The 17152-nt window shown below is 49.1% G+C and overlaps 1 protein-coding gene across 1 annotated transcript in view; it reads right to left on the bottom strand.

Annotated features, from left to right (window-relative positions):
- WWC2 (WW and C2 domain containing 2) overlaps positions 1-17152 on the bottom strand; it is a 152722-nt gene that overhangs the window by 23229 nt on the left and 112341 nt on the right. Inside the window, exons 9-16 of the mRNA XM_024986463.2 lie at positions 13745-13987; positions 8922-9011; positions 7192-7820; positions 4648-4777; positions 3565-3645; positions 3386-3472; positions 1719-1911; positions 308-472 (exon numbers count right to left, since the gene is read on the bottom strand). Of these exons, the coding sequence (XP_024842231.1) occupies positions 308-472; positions 1719-1911; positions 3386-3472; positions 3565-3645; positions 4648-4777; positions 7192-7820; positions 8922-9011; positions 13745-13987 (1618 nt within the window). The remainder of the gene's footprint in view (positions 1-307; positions 473-1718; positions 1912-3385; positions 3473-3564; positions 3646-4647; positions 4778-7191; positions 7821-8921; positions 9012-13744; positions 13988-17152) is intronic.

Raw genomic sequence — 17152 nt, 5'->3', positions numbered from 1 at the left:
TAAAAATCATTCTAAAAGCCTTCATTTTGAAAAAGCCTAGTATTGTAGACAGAGATAGACAACTAAGCCAACAGAGCAGAACAGAAAGTTCAGGGACAGGCTAACACGCAGAAGTCATCTGACTTAGGATAAAAGCTGGCACTGCAGTGCAGTTAAGGAAAGATGTATTTTCAACAAATAATCCTGGGTCAATTGGCTAGCACATGGATAAAAAAAAGAAACGACCCTGACCTCTACCTCAAAGCCTACACAAAGATTAATTTCAGAGGGGCTGCAGACCTAAGTGTCTCAGTAAGACTTGACTCACCAAGTCTACGGAATCCACGAGCGGCTGGCTTGGTTGAAATACCGAGTCCTCAGTCTCCTCTTCTTTCTTCTTGCAGGGCATTTGCTTTGAAGGAAGCAAGTTATACCACAGAGTGAAAACCCCACTGGAAAAGGGTAGGTCCGCCAGGCTGATCTGAGTTCCCGCCTGTGTGAAAGGAAAGGAAACAAGAAAAAAAAGAGAGAGAGAGAAAATGAAATGTTTCAATCTATATTTGCTCCCTCTAATATAATGAAGATTATTAGACAAGCTTGTTTTAGGGAAAAAAAAAGATGCAATACTCATGATACAAAGCACTGGTGGATTTCTTTTTTTAAACCTGGAGATGTCTTATATTTTCAGGTGTGACTAAGTAAGAAATGTTGAAAAAGAAAAATGAAGTTGGCTCTTGAACACCATGAGGGTTAGGGGGGCCGACAGCACTCCCCACTCTGCCGTTGAAAATCTACGTGTAACTTTACAGTTGGCCCTTGTATTCAAGGTTCCACAGCCTCAGATTCAATTAACCACAGATTATGTAGTATTATGGCATGAATTTGGTAGGAAAAAAAAAAATCTGTGTGTAAGTGGACCTTGAAAGAATCCCAGTGTTCATTTTTTGATTGGTGTTACAGCTGACCCTTGAACTACACGCATTTCAGCTGGAGACAGCATGGCTTCCTGAAACCGGGGCACACCTCTAGATGCCTGTACCTGAACACTCTGTGCAGCTCTGCTGGGATGTACTGATGTACCCAGTGGTGGGCTGAACCCGCTATCAGTGACGTGTGAAGTCTTCTGTGCTGGCGTGCAAGTGTCCTATCGCTCTTAACAGTCATACTGAGGTCTTCCTACCAGCTCTACCCCCATCACTGGGAGAACGTGCTCAAGTAGGGAACTTTACTCACTGTTCTGCGTAAATTAAATCTGAACAGTGAACTAGGGGTGGGATGTCCTTTCGATATCTATCCATATTCACAAGCTGTGTGACCTTGAACACATGACCCCTCTAAGGAGTTCCTCATCTGCAAATGTCATCATACCCTTTTCCTAAGACTGTCCAGGGGATGAGTGAGATAATGTATGTAAAGTGCCCAGCACTGGGCTCATATTGGGAATAAATACGCATACTCTACAGTGATGGTTATAACAGAGGCCAAAGTTCCAAAGGTTAGAAATAAAGAACTCGATTTTTACAGAGGATCATAATTGCTAAGCAAAATCAGAAAGGTCCGAAATAAAGAGAACGGAAAGCAGAGATTAAGACTTCAGACAAAAAAATGAAGCCACTGCTGGGCTGTGTCGGAGGCACTGGGCAGACAGGCAGTAGTTCGGGGCTGGCAGAATGGCCACTGGAAAGGGACTCTCAGCACATCCAGTGGTGTCACCTGAAGGTCGAAATGAGAGGTCCTACCAGGCACTCCTCCCTGCGGTGTTTCCCGACGGAGCACAGGTCCACCCTCAGGGTCTTCTGCTGCAGGGCCGTCTGGGAGATGGCCACTCTGAACACATCACTGAACAGCAGGGACTCCGCAGCTGGGTGCACTTTCGTTCGAAACAGACAGCTGACGTCACTTGAGGAGGGAAGCAGAGCAACCCGGAAATACCTGCAAAGAACAAGGATGAAATGGAGTCACCGGTTCAACGATCCTGACTTTGCAACTGGTGTTTGGAATGGTCCTCCCGGGGGAGGAGCGCCGGGGACACCGACTTCATCGCCAACCCCAGGCTCACGGCCACCACGGTCATCGTCGTCATACCCAGGGGCTCGGAGGCTCTGTTCCTAACACACCGGTGCCCGCAGCATCCTGGATCATGCCAGGCTGAGCCTGCCCCCCGGCCCTGGAGCTGCAGCAAAGGCCCTCGGCAGGGAAGTGAGGGGGATGAAGACCTAGGAGTGGACGGATTTGCGTCCCGCCTGCCCACGTCCGGCCAGTTCCACAGTGATCACCACCTGGACCTGCGAAAGTGGGGATGCCAAGTAGACACGGGTGACTGTGTCCCAAAGAACACTCGTCCTGTGCATTAGACAAGAAATGCTGATGGTCATTCCCTAGGGATGGGACGTCTTGTCCTTCCAGAGGAAAAGAAACACTAAGGAGTGTACAGTTATGACGATTTAAGAGAGATGAATTTTTAACAGTTCAAAAAATCACTGCCTAGCATCTCAGAAGTCTCAGATATGATAAACGGTTTCATGCTTTGTCAAATTCACAGGAAGAGTCTGACAAAAACAGTACCTTCTACCACCACTTTCAAGTGAGTTTTCTGAGCGCATATTACATGAGGACCCACAGTCCCTATAAACAGCATGAGGTATTTAAATTCTGTTAAATTCCCAGAAACAGAATACCCATTAAATCCCTCCCCACTGCCCCATTTCCAGGCTTTCTGTTTCATATTCTAAAGAGCTTCCTTCTCCGACAATAAAAAGTATACGTTCACGTGAAGAACCGAGGAAGGCCTTTCTGTGTTTGTATCGACACTGATTACGGGGACTCAGCATGAAAAACCTAGTGGGCCCTGGGCCGCAGCCGTTAAGGCTGGAGGTGTAGCGGGAGAAGTCGTCTTTCTCTGCCTTCCTGTTGTCGTTCAGTCGCTGAGTCGTGTCCGACTCCTTGTGACCCCGTGGGCTGCAGCACGCCAGGCTCCCCTGTCCTCCACTATCTCCCGGAGTTTGCTCAAACTCATATCCAATGAGTCGGTGATGCCATCCAACCATCTCATCCTCTGTCTCCCCTTCTCCTTTTGCCTTCAATTAGGAGGGAGAAGTCACCGAAAGAATCATCAGCCAGTCATCCCTGAACACTACTGATGGGGAGCCCCAACCTCAGAGCTGGGAGGCAGGCTCCTGGGGTGTGGAGCCACCCCCTTAAGCCCCCACCTCGCTGCCCCGTTCATAAAACCAAAGGAGGGGGTGGGCCCGCCTCACCCCCTCTTCGTCTCTATCTAGAGCTCATGAAGGCATGACCAGCCCTGCTATATTTTTCCCTGTGTCTTCACCTGGATGAGCTGCTAGATGTAAAATTCTCACTCGGTAATCTGAAGTTCTTCCATTTGTTCTCCACAGATTCTACTTACACTTTTGAAGAGTGAGGTATCAGGAAGGCATGCAGGTTTCGGAGTTGTGCTACAGTCACCACGAAACTTGACCTTTTTGCATCGTATCTATTCAGAGAGAAGCGGATGAGATGAGACAGGGCACAGGCCACTCGCCGGCGCAGGGAGGCGGGAAGCCGCCCTTCTGGAGCCATCCTCACCTCAGCCCGATCTGCACCTGGGCCGTCTCCATGACCACGGCGTCCTCCTCGCTGTACGGCACGTCCTCGGCCTCACTGGGCCTGCGCATGGGGCAACGGCAGGCATGGGTGAACGGTTGCGAACCGGGACAAGTGGAGCTGTGGTTGCTGTCTGCCTGCGTGCGTGCTAAGTCGCTTCGGTGGTGTCTGACTTTCTGCGACCCCCATGGACTGTAGCCCGCCAGGCTCCTCTGCCCATTGGATTCTCCAGGCAAGAACACTGGAGGGGTTGCCGTGCCCGCCTCCAGGGGATCTTCCCAACCCAGGGATCGAATCCGCGTCTCTTACATCTCCCTGCATTGGCAGGCGGGTTCTTGACCACTAGCACCACCTGGGAACTGTTTGCCCCTCACTGATTCTGAACAAAAACCTGAACTAAGGCCACTCCTGGACTGGCCCGCGGGCCTGACCCCAGTGCAAGCTCGCTCTTTCATATCTGGCTTCCCCTCGTCGGGAGGACTCTGCACCTGGGCTCCGAGGGGGAGGCCTGCCTGGTGGCTGGCTTTCCCATGGCTCCCCAGGACGTGCCGCACCCTGGACTGGGCTGCCTGAGACCTGCACACGTGAGACGCTCCGTGCGCCAAACGGGCACTGGGCGGCCGCTGTGACGTGCCCAGTTAATCAAGCTTGCGGGATTTCCCTGGTGGTCCAGTGTGCAGGGGACACGGTGACCCTTGGTCTGAGAACTCAGATCAACACACCTCAGGGAAACTACACCCTTGCACCACAGCTACATGGAAGTCTGGGCGCTGAAGCTAGAGAAGCCCACAAACCACAGTGGAGATGCCCTGTGCTGCTACCTAGACCTGACACAAATAAATTTTTTAAAATCGTGTTTACATCTCTAAGAGGTTCAGCTGATGAGCACATCAACCTGTTCCTCACTTCCTTGCCAGTGGGATGCTGCCGGCACCCCTGACCTTCTCAGGCCTGCCCCTGCTTTAAGGCCCACAGCGCTTCCCGCTGCAGCGAGTGAACGGAGGGCAGGGCCCTCCTAGCCGGTAACCCACGTGCGTGCAGCAGCCACTTGGGCTGGGTCCTTACTGTTTCACGAACGCTTCGTAGACCCCGCTGTCCCCAGCCACTGACTCATCCGAGACCGCAGCCGACACGCAGGCGGTCTTCTCCCCCGGCAAGTGGATTCCTCTTCTTTTTGGTAACGATTTTTCAACATCTAGGGAGGGCAGAGTGACAGCCACCATTAGGATTTCTTCTTAGGAAAAGTTAAGTCTAACACACACACACACACACACATGCAGGCACACACATGGTTTGGTTCTGAGAAACTCAAAATAAAATTTCCACTGAGAATCAAGGATGTTACTATTCAAATCAACAGAAGTGGATGATTCCAGGCGCTATGAGTTATAAAATCCTGGGATACTTGTTATTTTGGTCATTATTTGGGAAAGAATCTGGTGTTCCCCGGTCCTGGGATATTTTAAGGGGAGGGATCAGTGGCACACACTCTCCTGAGTCCCCTGCCTCCCTTGTCTCTGTGATCACTACAGATGCCACGGTGGGGGGTAAGAAGCTCTCTGCCTCCTCAAGTGCTGGAGAAGTTTCCATAACAGCTTCTGGTGCTCGATGGAAGAAATGTCTTTCCAGTCTCCATCTCCCCAGCTGCTGCTCTAATAGAAGTTAAAGGGGAAACATCTTTGACTTACAGAATTCCTCACTGGCTAAATACCATTAAAAACTGTGAGTTACTGAATCCTCACTGACTCCCACTTAACTTTTATCTCTGACTCATATTCATGGCTGGGCGTCCTGCGGAGAGCCAGCAGCCTCGTCTGAAGCTGCGCTCCCGTGTAATAAGCTGCAAGCCCATGGAGCGCTTTCATCCTCGGCCAATGGAGAGCAGGGATCCACACTGGTATGCATTTCGCCCCCCTTCTGAGTCGTGACTTTACATCTTGTTAAGATGTTTAAGTCTTGAGGCTCTAGATTCTGGATTGATTGCTGCCTTTCCCTTTTTATTTCTGGCAGGGCGAACGCTTCTTCCTTGATGATGGAGTGCCTTCTCTCCACCCACCCCTCCTTCACGAGTGGTGAAGGTGATGACATGATTTATTGATTACCCCCAGGAATAACCACGGCAGCCTGAAATTGACTTTGACGGTGACAGAGACTGACTGCGGAAGGACTTTGGAGGTATTCTTGATTTCCGCCATCCAGCAGGGACAGGACGAAATGCTCGGAAACTGTAAGGTCCTTTAGGCCCAGAGCACAGGAGAAAGGCACAAAACCCACTCCTCTTTCTTCCCTCTCTCTTGCTTTATCTTCCTTTCGTAGATGTCAGTGGTTTGTGGTAGGAACTGGGTTTGGCAGAATTTGCATTGCTCAGCGTCACAGGGGTGATATTAACTCCCGTGAGCTGCGCACCAAGCGCCAGGCATGGCTGATGCTTCTGATGCATTATGAGAGCATCAACCTTCCCAGCACCCCACGAGGTAGATACAGTGCTGCCCCTACCTTGCAGGTGAGGAACTAACGAGCCTGAGAGATGGGGCAACGTGCTCGCTGGAACTGAGCGGCCCCTGAGATGCGAGTGCAGGTCCGGCTGGCTCCGGGGGGTGGTGGCCCCAGTGCCACACACCGCACACCTTCCAGGGGGCAGGCGCGAGGCCCCGCAGCAGGTCTGTGCTTTGCTGGAGCCATTGTGTAAACACTGCTTCGGTGTTCCTTTTCTTTGCGGCTATTTATTTCAGTTAACACGTCACTTGCAGCTTTGGCACCTGCCGGGCGAGCGGCACACGAACCACCTAGCATCTCTGTCTGCACCCCGGGCGCTGGAGTCTCTTTCTCATCGTGTTTGGGGCGGGCTCCTCGGACCATAGCTGTGACCACCTGCCAACCAAGGTGCACGCCGTCCCGGGATCTTTACAACCACATCTGCTGTATTAAAAGCTCCGGCCTCGCAAAAGCAAGCAATTAAAGCGTAGTAGATTCCCCCTCTGTTTCTGCCTCTCTGAGGTCAGAGGCAGGAGTGGGAACTCAACCCCATGGCAACTAGCTCTACAGCCAGAAGGTGGCAGGGCGATACCGCAGGCTGGGACCGCTGTCTCCAAATTAACTCTCCACGGAAAGGGAGAGTCTGGCATGAAACAGAAACTGTATTTATAGAGAATTCCCATAGCAATCTAAACATTGAACCTTGGTACTAATTAGCTGCTATGTTAATTGCCTTGGTTTGAATCTGTTTTAGGCCAACTTTGGGAAAAAAAAAAAAAAAAAGTCCTCTTCCCCACCTCACTATTTCAGAAACAGACCCTTATCTGAAAGCCTGAAGAATGTTCACAAAGTATGTCCCCAGGCAGCTGCAGGACACAGCAGGGTTCCAGATGACATAATGGACATTTAACGATTAAATCTATTAAATACGGAAGGAGATTTGTATTTGATGAGAAAAAAAAATGTGCAAGTTATAGCAATAAACGTTCTTTCCCAAATGAAGCCAAAATGAGAAAAGAGCAGCAGAAAGAGAAGGGGGACATGTACCAATACTTGCTCCCACAGAAAAAGTAACCTCCCCTCATCCTTTAAGATGGTTTGGCAGGGGCAGCTTAGAGCAGGGTCTCTGTGTACCTGCGGGCCCCTCGTACAGCGGCTCCTGAGCACACTCGCCGAGCTCCTTGTTCTCATCCAGCAGAGACGAGGGCGCTCCTCCCGGGTCAGGGTCCAGCAGCAGTTGATGCTCTCTGAGGCTGATGTCTGCAAAGTGGCTACTCAGCTCGCAGTCCTCAAAGTCAGCAGAGAACTGGTGGAGGGGGCTGCCGTGGGTAGACATGGGGAATGCACCTTCCAAGACCAAGGGGGAGCCAGGCGGGGACAGGGAAGACAGGGAGGACCTCGAGGACAGGGATGTCACGGACTTGGGGGGCTCGGCCAGGGGCGCGGGGTGGCCTGGGGCTGCGGCTGCGGCTGCCGCCCCCCCGGAGCCACTCTGGCCAGGCTGGCTCGGGGACTTGGCCACCTCGTGTTCGTGGATGGTGGTGATGGGGCCGGAAGGCATGTAGCCACCTTTCTCCTGCAGGAGGAAGTCCAGTTTGTACTGATAATCCGCGTCCAGCTGGTCGCCCTGGCTGGTGTAGTAGAGCTCGCTGGAGCTGAGGGAGTTGAGCGACCCTCTGCTGGACGTGTTCAGGGACCCCCGGCTGGAGGCCAGGGAGCCCAGGCTGCTTCCGGAGGACACGGACAGCGTGCTGGCGGAGAGGCTGGGAGGGGAAGGAGCACGGTGAGAGCCTGGACGTGGGCTTCCCTGGCGGCTCAGCAGCAGAGACCCCGCACGCTGAGCAGCCACGCAGCCTGCGCGCCACAGCTACTGAGCCCGGGGGCTGCAGCTACTGACACCCAGCACCCTGGAGCCTGTGCTCAGTGACAAGAGACGCCACTGCCACAAGCAGCCCAAGCACAGCAGCTCCTGCTTGCCACAGCTGGAGAAAAGCCCACGCAGCAATGGAAAACCAGCACAGCCAAAATAAATAAATAAATAAATAAAACAAAAACAAAACAAGAAACTTCAATGATGTGGATGGAAGCCCCTGCTGGCTCCTTCGGCAGAGAAGGAAGGAACCGAGTGATGCCAAAGATCAAGGCCAATGACCAGGTAAGGGCATCTGCTGGCACACCACACGTTTCCATGCCCAGTCTCGAACGTTTCCAACCCGGCTTTCTAAAGGCTCTTTAAGGAGCAATCCTACTCTTACCAAAAATACTCCTCCTCGTGTAAAAGTTTACAAAAAATTTAAAAAAGGGATCAAACATCTATTGATAAATCTATCTGCATAAATATCCAGACACAACTGTGCAACTAAAAACATATAAAAGTGTGTGTGTGGAGGTAAACAGTATGAAGGGTTAATGCAATAACTTTACTTAAAGAACGAAATCTTTTATTGTGAGAGAGGAAAAGGCCAGCTTTTAAAGACAAAGGCCGCTAGGCTCACTCCCCTTCTTCCTCTTTCTGTGTATATTTTGGAAGTGAATGTGTGGCTATTTTAGGGCAAATCTCCCTTTTTAAAAGAAGGGATGATGTGGAGAAATGTGTTATTTTCCTAAGTATGTCCTGATCACTCAAATATATCTTCTTCCCAACACATTGCAAACAGCTTCCAAGCAGGACCCTGGGGTTCATGAAAGCAAACAAACAAGTCTCTCCAACTTTAAATCTGGTCATCCAGGTTTTAACTGTACCAGTGTAACTATTTTCTTACTTTTAAGTCATCAAAAATAAAGAGGAGGTAATTGAAGCAGAATTGCAACATGCCTGAAGGTAGCCAAGAAAAATTTTCCCTTCAAGAACCAAACAGGCTTACTTTTTAAGTTGTGAATGCAAACATGTAGTTAATTTAGTAGTTTCTTCAAGTTTCTGTAGCAGCGCTTTCCTTTGCTCTTCCAATTTCAATCTAGACAAAAAAGAAAAAGAGAGAAATAAATTTATTTTCGACATAACTACGATAAGCATAGAAACTGAAGGGAAAATAAAAAGATTCTTATTATTTTCCCTTGTGAAATCCAAATGAACTCAACACAGAGAAAACAGAACCACCCATCAGAAGGAAAATGGTCAGAGCCATCCACAGCCACTGAGTGAAGGGGGAGAGATGTCCACATGGCCAGTGTTACTAGAACTTGTAGAATTCTGGTATTCTAAAATTTTCTTAAATGAGTAAAAAACCCCTCACACTCACAAATTAGGGAAAGACAGTGGGGAGGAAAAGAAAACAAAGGAGATGAGCAAAGAGTAAGGATCCTTCTGCAGGCTTGTGACTTCCGCTTCCGTTACTAAAACATCTGACAACAATAACAGGAATTAGGAAAGATCATCTGAGCATGGAATTTGGTAAGGACTGTTCTGAAATCATATTCAGTGACAAGAATTCCAATCTCATTTTGATGAGAATTCTGGCGATTAAGAAACAAATTAGTCCAGGGTCCATATTCCCAGTGTGAGCTAATCTTGGCTTAACCCTTTGAGCAAGCAAAAGACATAAAAGTGATTTCCATCGACAGCACCTCTTATCGCCTGCAACTGGATTTTCATGAAACTTAATCCACATTCAGCTGAACAAGTTTTTATGAGACTGAAAAAAAAAATCCAAGTATTATGGGATTGTGTACTTGAGTAAGCCATTTTAAAAACACATCAAACATACTGTCTACGTCAGGGTCTTTAGACATCATTGAAAAGAGCAGAAAAGGACCCAGGAAATCACCACAATTTCAGTTCTGGGGTGGGCTGCTTACTGGCGTGTCCTCACGGTAAGTCACCTAACTGTGGTTCCTGACTTCATCTGTAAAATGGTGATTATAATCCTGCCGTGTCCACCTGCTAAGGCTGTGCAAGGGATCAAATGGAGCCAGCCACGTGCGTGAAAGAACTCCGCAGACATCAAAACCAATCTCCCGTGTTCAGAGCCTCAGCACACCCTGCAAGGTGCCAATACAAAAATTAGCTACTTTTCTTTGCAGAAAAAGAAAACTTCCCTAATTTTTCAACCTCTTTGAAATCCTATGTACGTTTTAGGCAGCGAGGAAACATGCCCATATTTTATTTATAGATATCTATCCTTTGATGTGTCAACCAACACAATTTCACTCTGTGTTAAAATTAAAAAAAAAAAAAGTAACTTGTCATTTTGTTTAGTACTTCAAAGGGTGATAAATTCTTAATTCACAGCTTTCACAGGTGTATTTTGAAAAGGAGTATGGTCCCTATTTTTTTTTTTAAATCTCTTACATATATACAAAAACAAGGAAAAATATTAATTCAAAGTAGATGAATTGAATTAGAAGGTACACAAAGGTCTGGAGAAAGTCCTTCAATCTACCTGATATAGAAGCAGTACTTTTGAGGTAAGTTTTAAAACTAAGTGTCACACATATACGAAGGTTTTCTGGTGTGTTAAAAAGAGAGACATTACTTTGCCAACAAAGGTCCATCTAGTCAAAGATATGGTTTTTCCAGTAGTCATGTTTGGATGTGAGAGTTGGACTATAAAGAGAGCTGAGCACTGAAGAATTGATGCTTTTGAACTGTGGTGTTGGAGAAGACTCTTGAGAGTCCCTTGGACTGCAAGGAGATCCAACCAGTCCATCCTAAAGGAGATCAGTTCTGAATATTCATTGGAAGGACTGATGTTGAAGCTGAAACTCCGATACTTTGGCCACCTCATGCAAAGAGCTGACTCATTTGAAAAGACCCTGATGCTGGGAAAGACTGAAGGTGGGAGAAGGGGACGACAAAGGATGAGATGGTCGGATGGCATCACCAACTCGATGGACATGAGTTTGGGTGGACTCTGGGAGTTGGTGATGGACAGGGAGGCCTGGCGTGCTGCAGTCCATGGGGTCACAGAGTCAGACACGACTGAGCGACTGAACTGAACCGAAGGAGGCTTCAGTGTGACAGTGTGTTTCATGCTGCAATTTAAATTCGAAGCTTTCTGTTCTAGTCAGTCATACTTGATGGTCCCCGTGTCCTCCCTTGATGATGGCTCAGGTGCTGCTCTTCTGGACCCTTTCTGGTTCCCTTGAACCCCCAAGGCCTGGCCTGTGTCCCACCACTGGACCCTAAGCTCCTGGAGCGCAGGCCCCAGCTCTTTCTCCCCATTCCACCCAGGCTGCCTGGAGACCCTGGGACCCCCTCCCCAGGCCCCGTCCAGCAGGTGTCTAGGTAGCAGGTCACTGAGAGAAGCTTAACGAAGGCTCCAGGAGTCACAGAAGCCCCGCCAGGTGGGTACGGCTGTCACTGTCCTTGGTCAAGCGCCCCACCTCCTGTCTTTGATGGGATCAGAGCCTCTCCCGGTGGGAGCTGGTTCCCAGTCTCCTTCCTGGGAAGTGACCTCTCCCCCTTCTTCTGTGGTAGGGCCCAAGATGCTGCTCAGAGGTCAGCCCTGTCTCCCCTCACCCTTCTCCAGCCGGGGCTGGTGGTCCTCCTGAGTGAGAAGGATCTCTTCCATCTGGCCTCAAAGGACCCCTCCCATGGTCCCACGGCTCCACACCACGGCTCGTCATACCCCTCACCTCTGCCCCGGTGTCCCCAGGGTGAAGGCGCATATCCTCTATAGAAGGAACAAGTTCCTTTTCCATTAAAAAAAACCAAAAAACAAAATTACATTCATAACCCCTCCCACTTGCTACAAATTTTTTTTCAGTGAGTGAAGTGAAAGTCGCTCAGTCATATCTGATTCTTTGTGACCCCATGGACTGGACAGTCCATGGAATTCTCCAGGCCAGAATACTGGAGTGGGTAGCCATTCCCTTCTCCAGGGGATCTTCCCAACCCAGGGATCGAACCCAGGTCTCCCACATTGCAGGCAGATTCTGTACCAGCTGAGCCACAAGGGAAGCCCTTTTTTTCAGAACCAGTGGCAAAAATATTCATATAATTAAGAGAATGAAGACATCTTGGCAAGACATAAGACAAAACCTCTAAGAGTTACGAAAAAAGAAGGAGCAATGTTAAGATCTTATCAGCTGTAGGAAAGCGCAGGGTTTAAGGAATTTCAGTAACTGTAAGGAAAGGACAGGCAGATGCATAGGAAGGCTTTTTTCATTTGAGAGCCCTTTCTCTTTGCGGGAGATGGGTCACAAGGAGCATTACTCGGCCGGATGCGTTTTATGACCACTAGGGGGCGAGCTTGATCTCCTTGGTCCTGTGAGTCAGTGACGCCTCAAGGACTGGGGCTGGGGGATTCTGGGGGCTCACCCGCCGGCTGAAAATTCATGTGAGTTCTGTGGGCTCCTGCAGAGACCACAAGTCAGTAACGACCCAGAATCTCACCTGAGAATCTCTTAAATCTTGAAATTGAAGAAACACAGACACAGACACTCAAGAGCATCAAGATAATTCAGGGAAACAACTTAAGTCTGCCTTCTGACCCTTACATTTTGTTCCTTTTGGTCTTGCTCAGATGGATCCCTACCTGGCTAGCCCGGCTCACACCTGCCTGTGGGCTGAGCCTGCAGCTCACAAGACTAGAGATGTCAGCACGGGAGGGGAGGAGACGCAGGGGAGTGACGACAAGTATTTAAGACGGTGAAAGGCCGTCATCTGTAACAGGTCCCCCGGATACTTTCTCACGCTCCCGAAAGCTGTGACGGGCAGCCACGAGCCATCTCCATCAGCACCTTAACTCACGGAGGCCAACGCTCCTCACACGGTCACGGTTAAACAGGTGCCCACGCTAACACGTGACTAGGAATGTCAGAGCTGCTTTTCCCTGCCCACCATCCCCACCTTCTCCACCACTCTACTTCTCAAATGCTTTGGTATTATGTTAACACACAACCTTAAACGCGTATAGAGGACAAGGCATGCAAGAAGCCAAGAAGTTTAAAAAAAAAAAGAAAAAAAAGGGACTGGATTATGGCTGGGGATTCTAAACTTACTTCCAGGTCACCTGAAATATGCAAATGTGAATTTCTTGCCCTTCATTCTGCTCCTTACCTGTGGGCCTAAATGATGGGTGCGGGGTGGGGTTCTAAAGGGCTACTTGGCCTATGGTTGAGACAGGGAAACGGGTCTGGGCATCTGTCAGTGCGGCCTGGACCCTGGAGGGCGATGGCCTCATGGCAAACCTGTACACATGCGTCCCCCGGCCTGAGAGTGCAGCTGATCTGTTTACAGAACTGCATTTTTTTTTTTTTTTAAGATCAAATGATCAATTTACACCTTCCCACAGGAAGATCTAAAAATGGCTTAAAGTATTTTCCTTTCTATTTTCCACCTGCTTCAGATGAGGGTTTTCAACTGACAAAGTCCAAGGTCTTGTGACCTGGTGAAATATCAAAGGGAGCAAGAGGTCTTTTCCTTGTGAACTGAAAAGCAATCAACTTTTGCATTCTTGTGAGTAATAAAGCCCAGAGTAGGAAGCTTTGGGCTGCTCTAACAGTCCAGATAATCTCTCTTATCAGAGTGTGATAGTTTACAGCCACTGTTATCAGACTGCATTCCTGGTTTTCTGTCAACATTCCTTACTTATTCAACATCTGTCTCAGGCATTTTCACGTTCTCAACAATTGTGGAGGAGCCAAGGGGCCCAAGGAGAGTGTGCTTTACTGCTCTACGGGGGGGAAGTCCTTTGTGCTGCCTCTCGGTCCACCAAGGGCAGGTGCGTTTGAGGCAGGGACGAACCTCTCGGCCAGGGCCTGGCTGGGCACGCCCCTCACGGCCAGCAGCTCCGCCTCCAGCCGCTGCCTCTCCGCCTCCAGGCTCTCCAGCTCATCCTGCGTGCGCCTCTGTGGGGTGACGAACTGCAGCTCCTTCAGAAGCTCTTCCTTCTCATGGATCAGCATCAGCTTCTCCTTCTCTACGTCCAGCGTCCCAGGCCATGCCTCGCTGTCCAGCTTCGACAGTTCAATTTTCAGGTTGGCCATACTGAAATAAAACCTAGAGTCAGTATCTTCTAAGAACCTATAATGGAGAATAATCTGAAAAATAATATGGTGGTGGTTTAGACGCTAAGGTGCGTCTCTTTTGTGACCCCATGGATGGTAGCCCACCAGGCCCCTCCGTCCATGGGATTCTCCAGGCAAGAATACTGGAGTGGGTTGCTATTCCCTTCTCCAGGGGATCTTCCCAACCCAGGGATCGAACCCATGCCTCCTGCATTGCAGGCAGATTCTTTACCATCTGAGCCACTGGGGAAGCCCCCCACCCCCAATAATATATGTGTGTATGTATAACTGAATCACCTGCCGTGCACCTGAAACACTGTGAGTCAACTGTGCTTCTATAAAATGTATATATTATGAAAAGAAAATAAGACAGAATAAAATAAAATGGCCATGTACATTCCAAGAAGTCCCAAGGGGGGGAAACACTAGGCAGGCTAAGTTTGGGGTTGACCCCCCCAGGGGCGGCTGTGACAGGTGGGTGAGAGGCTGAGGGAACCGCAGCCCCTAGTCGGGTCCCTGAGCTGATGCTACACTTACTTCTCATCCGCCTCACCCTCCCCACCTTTAGAATCCAGGTTATCACACTTACTACCTGAAAAGAAGGATGAAGGTCAAACTACACAGATGCTTAAGAAGCAGAGGACCAGTCAGCCCTGATGTGTGGAGGAACACCTGAGGACTTTGTTAAAAAATAAACAAACCAGCAACTCTGGTGAGTGATGCCTGAAATGCTGTCATGCTGGCTCGCTTCCTCTGGGTTGAGATGCTGAACCCGGGCTACGCTGGCAGCAACTGAAGATCAGCCAGTCGGGGGAGGGGAGAAGACCGGGCTGGGCCACCCGGAACCACTACCAAGGCAGCCCCTCAAGGTTCCAGCATCGCCAGCGAAGAGCAGGCGGGCTGGGCCTCCTCCAGCCATGTCCTTGGGCCGTGCACAGGGAGCTTGATTCCCGCTCCGGGCCTGGGCGGAGTGTACACCACGAGCCGGTCCCATGGACATGCGTCGACCTGGTCTTGCTCTGCACACAGCTGGCAGCTGGCAGCGGCAGCAGGAAGGGCCCTACCGGGGTGGTGGCAGGAAGGAGTGACGCGGCCAGGAGTGCGGGGAGGAGGAAAACGCAGCCAAGGGACTCCTCCCCAGCTTCATGATTTTGCTGATCCCAGACCTCACCGTGTCTAGAGCTTCGTACTCAACCATCAAGTCAACTCCGATTCAATCAGAATGACCACCCGAATCCAATAACTTGGTTTGGGGCACTGTGAGGGCTGTCGGGACTGTTCACGAGAAGAATGGCACTTGGCTGTTTTGACCACAAGCACAAGACCAAGACAAACTATGGGGACTCCCCTGATGGTCCAGTGGCTAAGACCCCTCACTCCCAACTCTGGGGCTCTGGGTTCGAATCGAACCAGATTCAGGAACCAGGGGCTCTGGGTTCGATTCCTGGTCAGGGAACCAGGAACCAGACCCCACATGTCACAACTAAGAGTTTGCAAGCTACAACTAAGACCTGGAGCAGCGAAACAAATAGATAAATAAATATCTTTCAAAAAGGTAAACTATGAACACAACTGATATTGGCATTAGGAACCCTATATTCCTATTTCAAAATGTTGGATGATTACTCTGGTAATGTACCATGTATATTCCAGCACATAGCAGAAGATGATGAAGAGAGAAAAGGGGGTGCCTGCCCCCACTTTTAGATGGAAGAAGTTGTAGAAGAGAAGAAAAAGGTGATTGAAAAATGTTATCAGGACCATGAGGGAAGTAGCTCCACATTCTTATGCCTTAAGTTTCCTGTTTGAGTTAAAAAGAAAGTTGCCACCTTAAACTGTGCTGTGTGTAAAATGTACTTGTGATTTTCACCTGTCGTCTGCACTTATGATAGATATAACATCAGCTATTCTTCAGCTTTAACCACAAAACTGTAAACAACTGTCTCAACGTACTGGAAAATTAATCATCAAAATGCTAAATAAGCATGATATTATTAGCTTCATTAAGCATGTAAAACAAAGGCTGCAGGAGAAAACAGGTTTCCGAGAAACACAACCCAAACACAAGTAAACACAAAATTCTTTACTTACTCAGAATTAAGGAAGAAAAAGCACTTTCAACACACACAGAAACCTCCGAGACTTACCATCTCCTCAGAATCACTAGTAACTAAAGCAAAACCTCGAATGGTAACAGAAACAGCAATGCAACCGAATGGGAAAGAACCAACATCTTAAGTCTTGATGGGACTGAATTAAACAACTGAAGCGCGAGCAACGATGTAGTGAAAGAAAGAACAGCACCTGTTGCTTGTGGGATCGGGCATTAGGTAGGTCTCGAATTTGATTTGGAAGGAGTGCGCTAAATCTGGGCAAGAAACCGTGACGCTTTCTGGGAACACCCAGAAGACAAGTGCTGCGTAAGCTCCAGATGGAGCCAGAGTCCAGCAGAAGCTCAAGCTGGCCCAAGGGAAGCCGAGTCAAACCCCAGGGATGAAGGGGGATGAGGCTCGCCTCCCCAAGATTAATTCTGAGTTACGGCTGCTCTCCTTCGGAAAGCCAGACAGTGACCCTGGCTTTGTTTATGTCGGAGCCAAGGAGTTCTGGCGGCTCGGGGGCTGCTGTGCTCATAACCTGAGCGACCCGAACAGGCTCCCAGGTCCCCAGGCCGCAACAGCACAAAAGAGCCCTCAGTCCTGGCTGAGGGGAACCGCCAGTCCCGGACATGAGAAGCAGACAACGCGCTGCACGACACTTTTCCTACCCTCAAGACATTTACAGTCCACCTGGGAAACTTTACAGGCATTAAAATTAGCCAGGTATTATGCTGCTCAGAGAGGCGAAGTGACTTGCTCAAGCTCACGGTGGTGAATAATTTGTGGAACAAAGCTTACAGTTCTTTCAGTAAATCAAAGAACCAAGTAATATTAGTAACAGAAGCTACGCAGAGGCAAATATTGGATTGAGGCAGATCAAATAATGGCATTGTTAAAGCCAGACAACCTCTAAGAAATCTGGCCAGTGACTTTTTTTTTTAATTTTAAGATTTATTTATTTATTTTTTTGATGTGGATTGTTTTAAAAAATCTTTATTGAATCTGTTACAATACTGCTTCTGTTTTATGCTTTGAGTTTTTTTTTTTTT

Source organism: Bos taurus, chromosome 27 (genome assembly GCF_002263795.3).
Source record: "Bos taurus isolate L1 Dominette 01449 registration number 42190680 breed Hereford chromosome 27, ARS-UCD2.0, whole genome shotgun sequence".
Lineage (NCBI taxonomy): Eukaryota > Metazoa > Chordata > Mammalia > Artiodactyla > Bovidae > Bos > Bos taurus.
The sequence above is the reverse complement of the archived record's forward strand: the minus strand, read 5'-3'. Positions and strand labels throughout refer to the sequence as shown.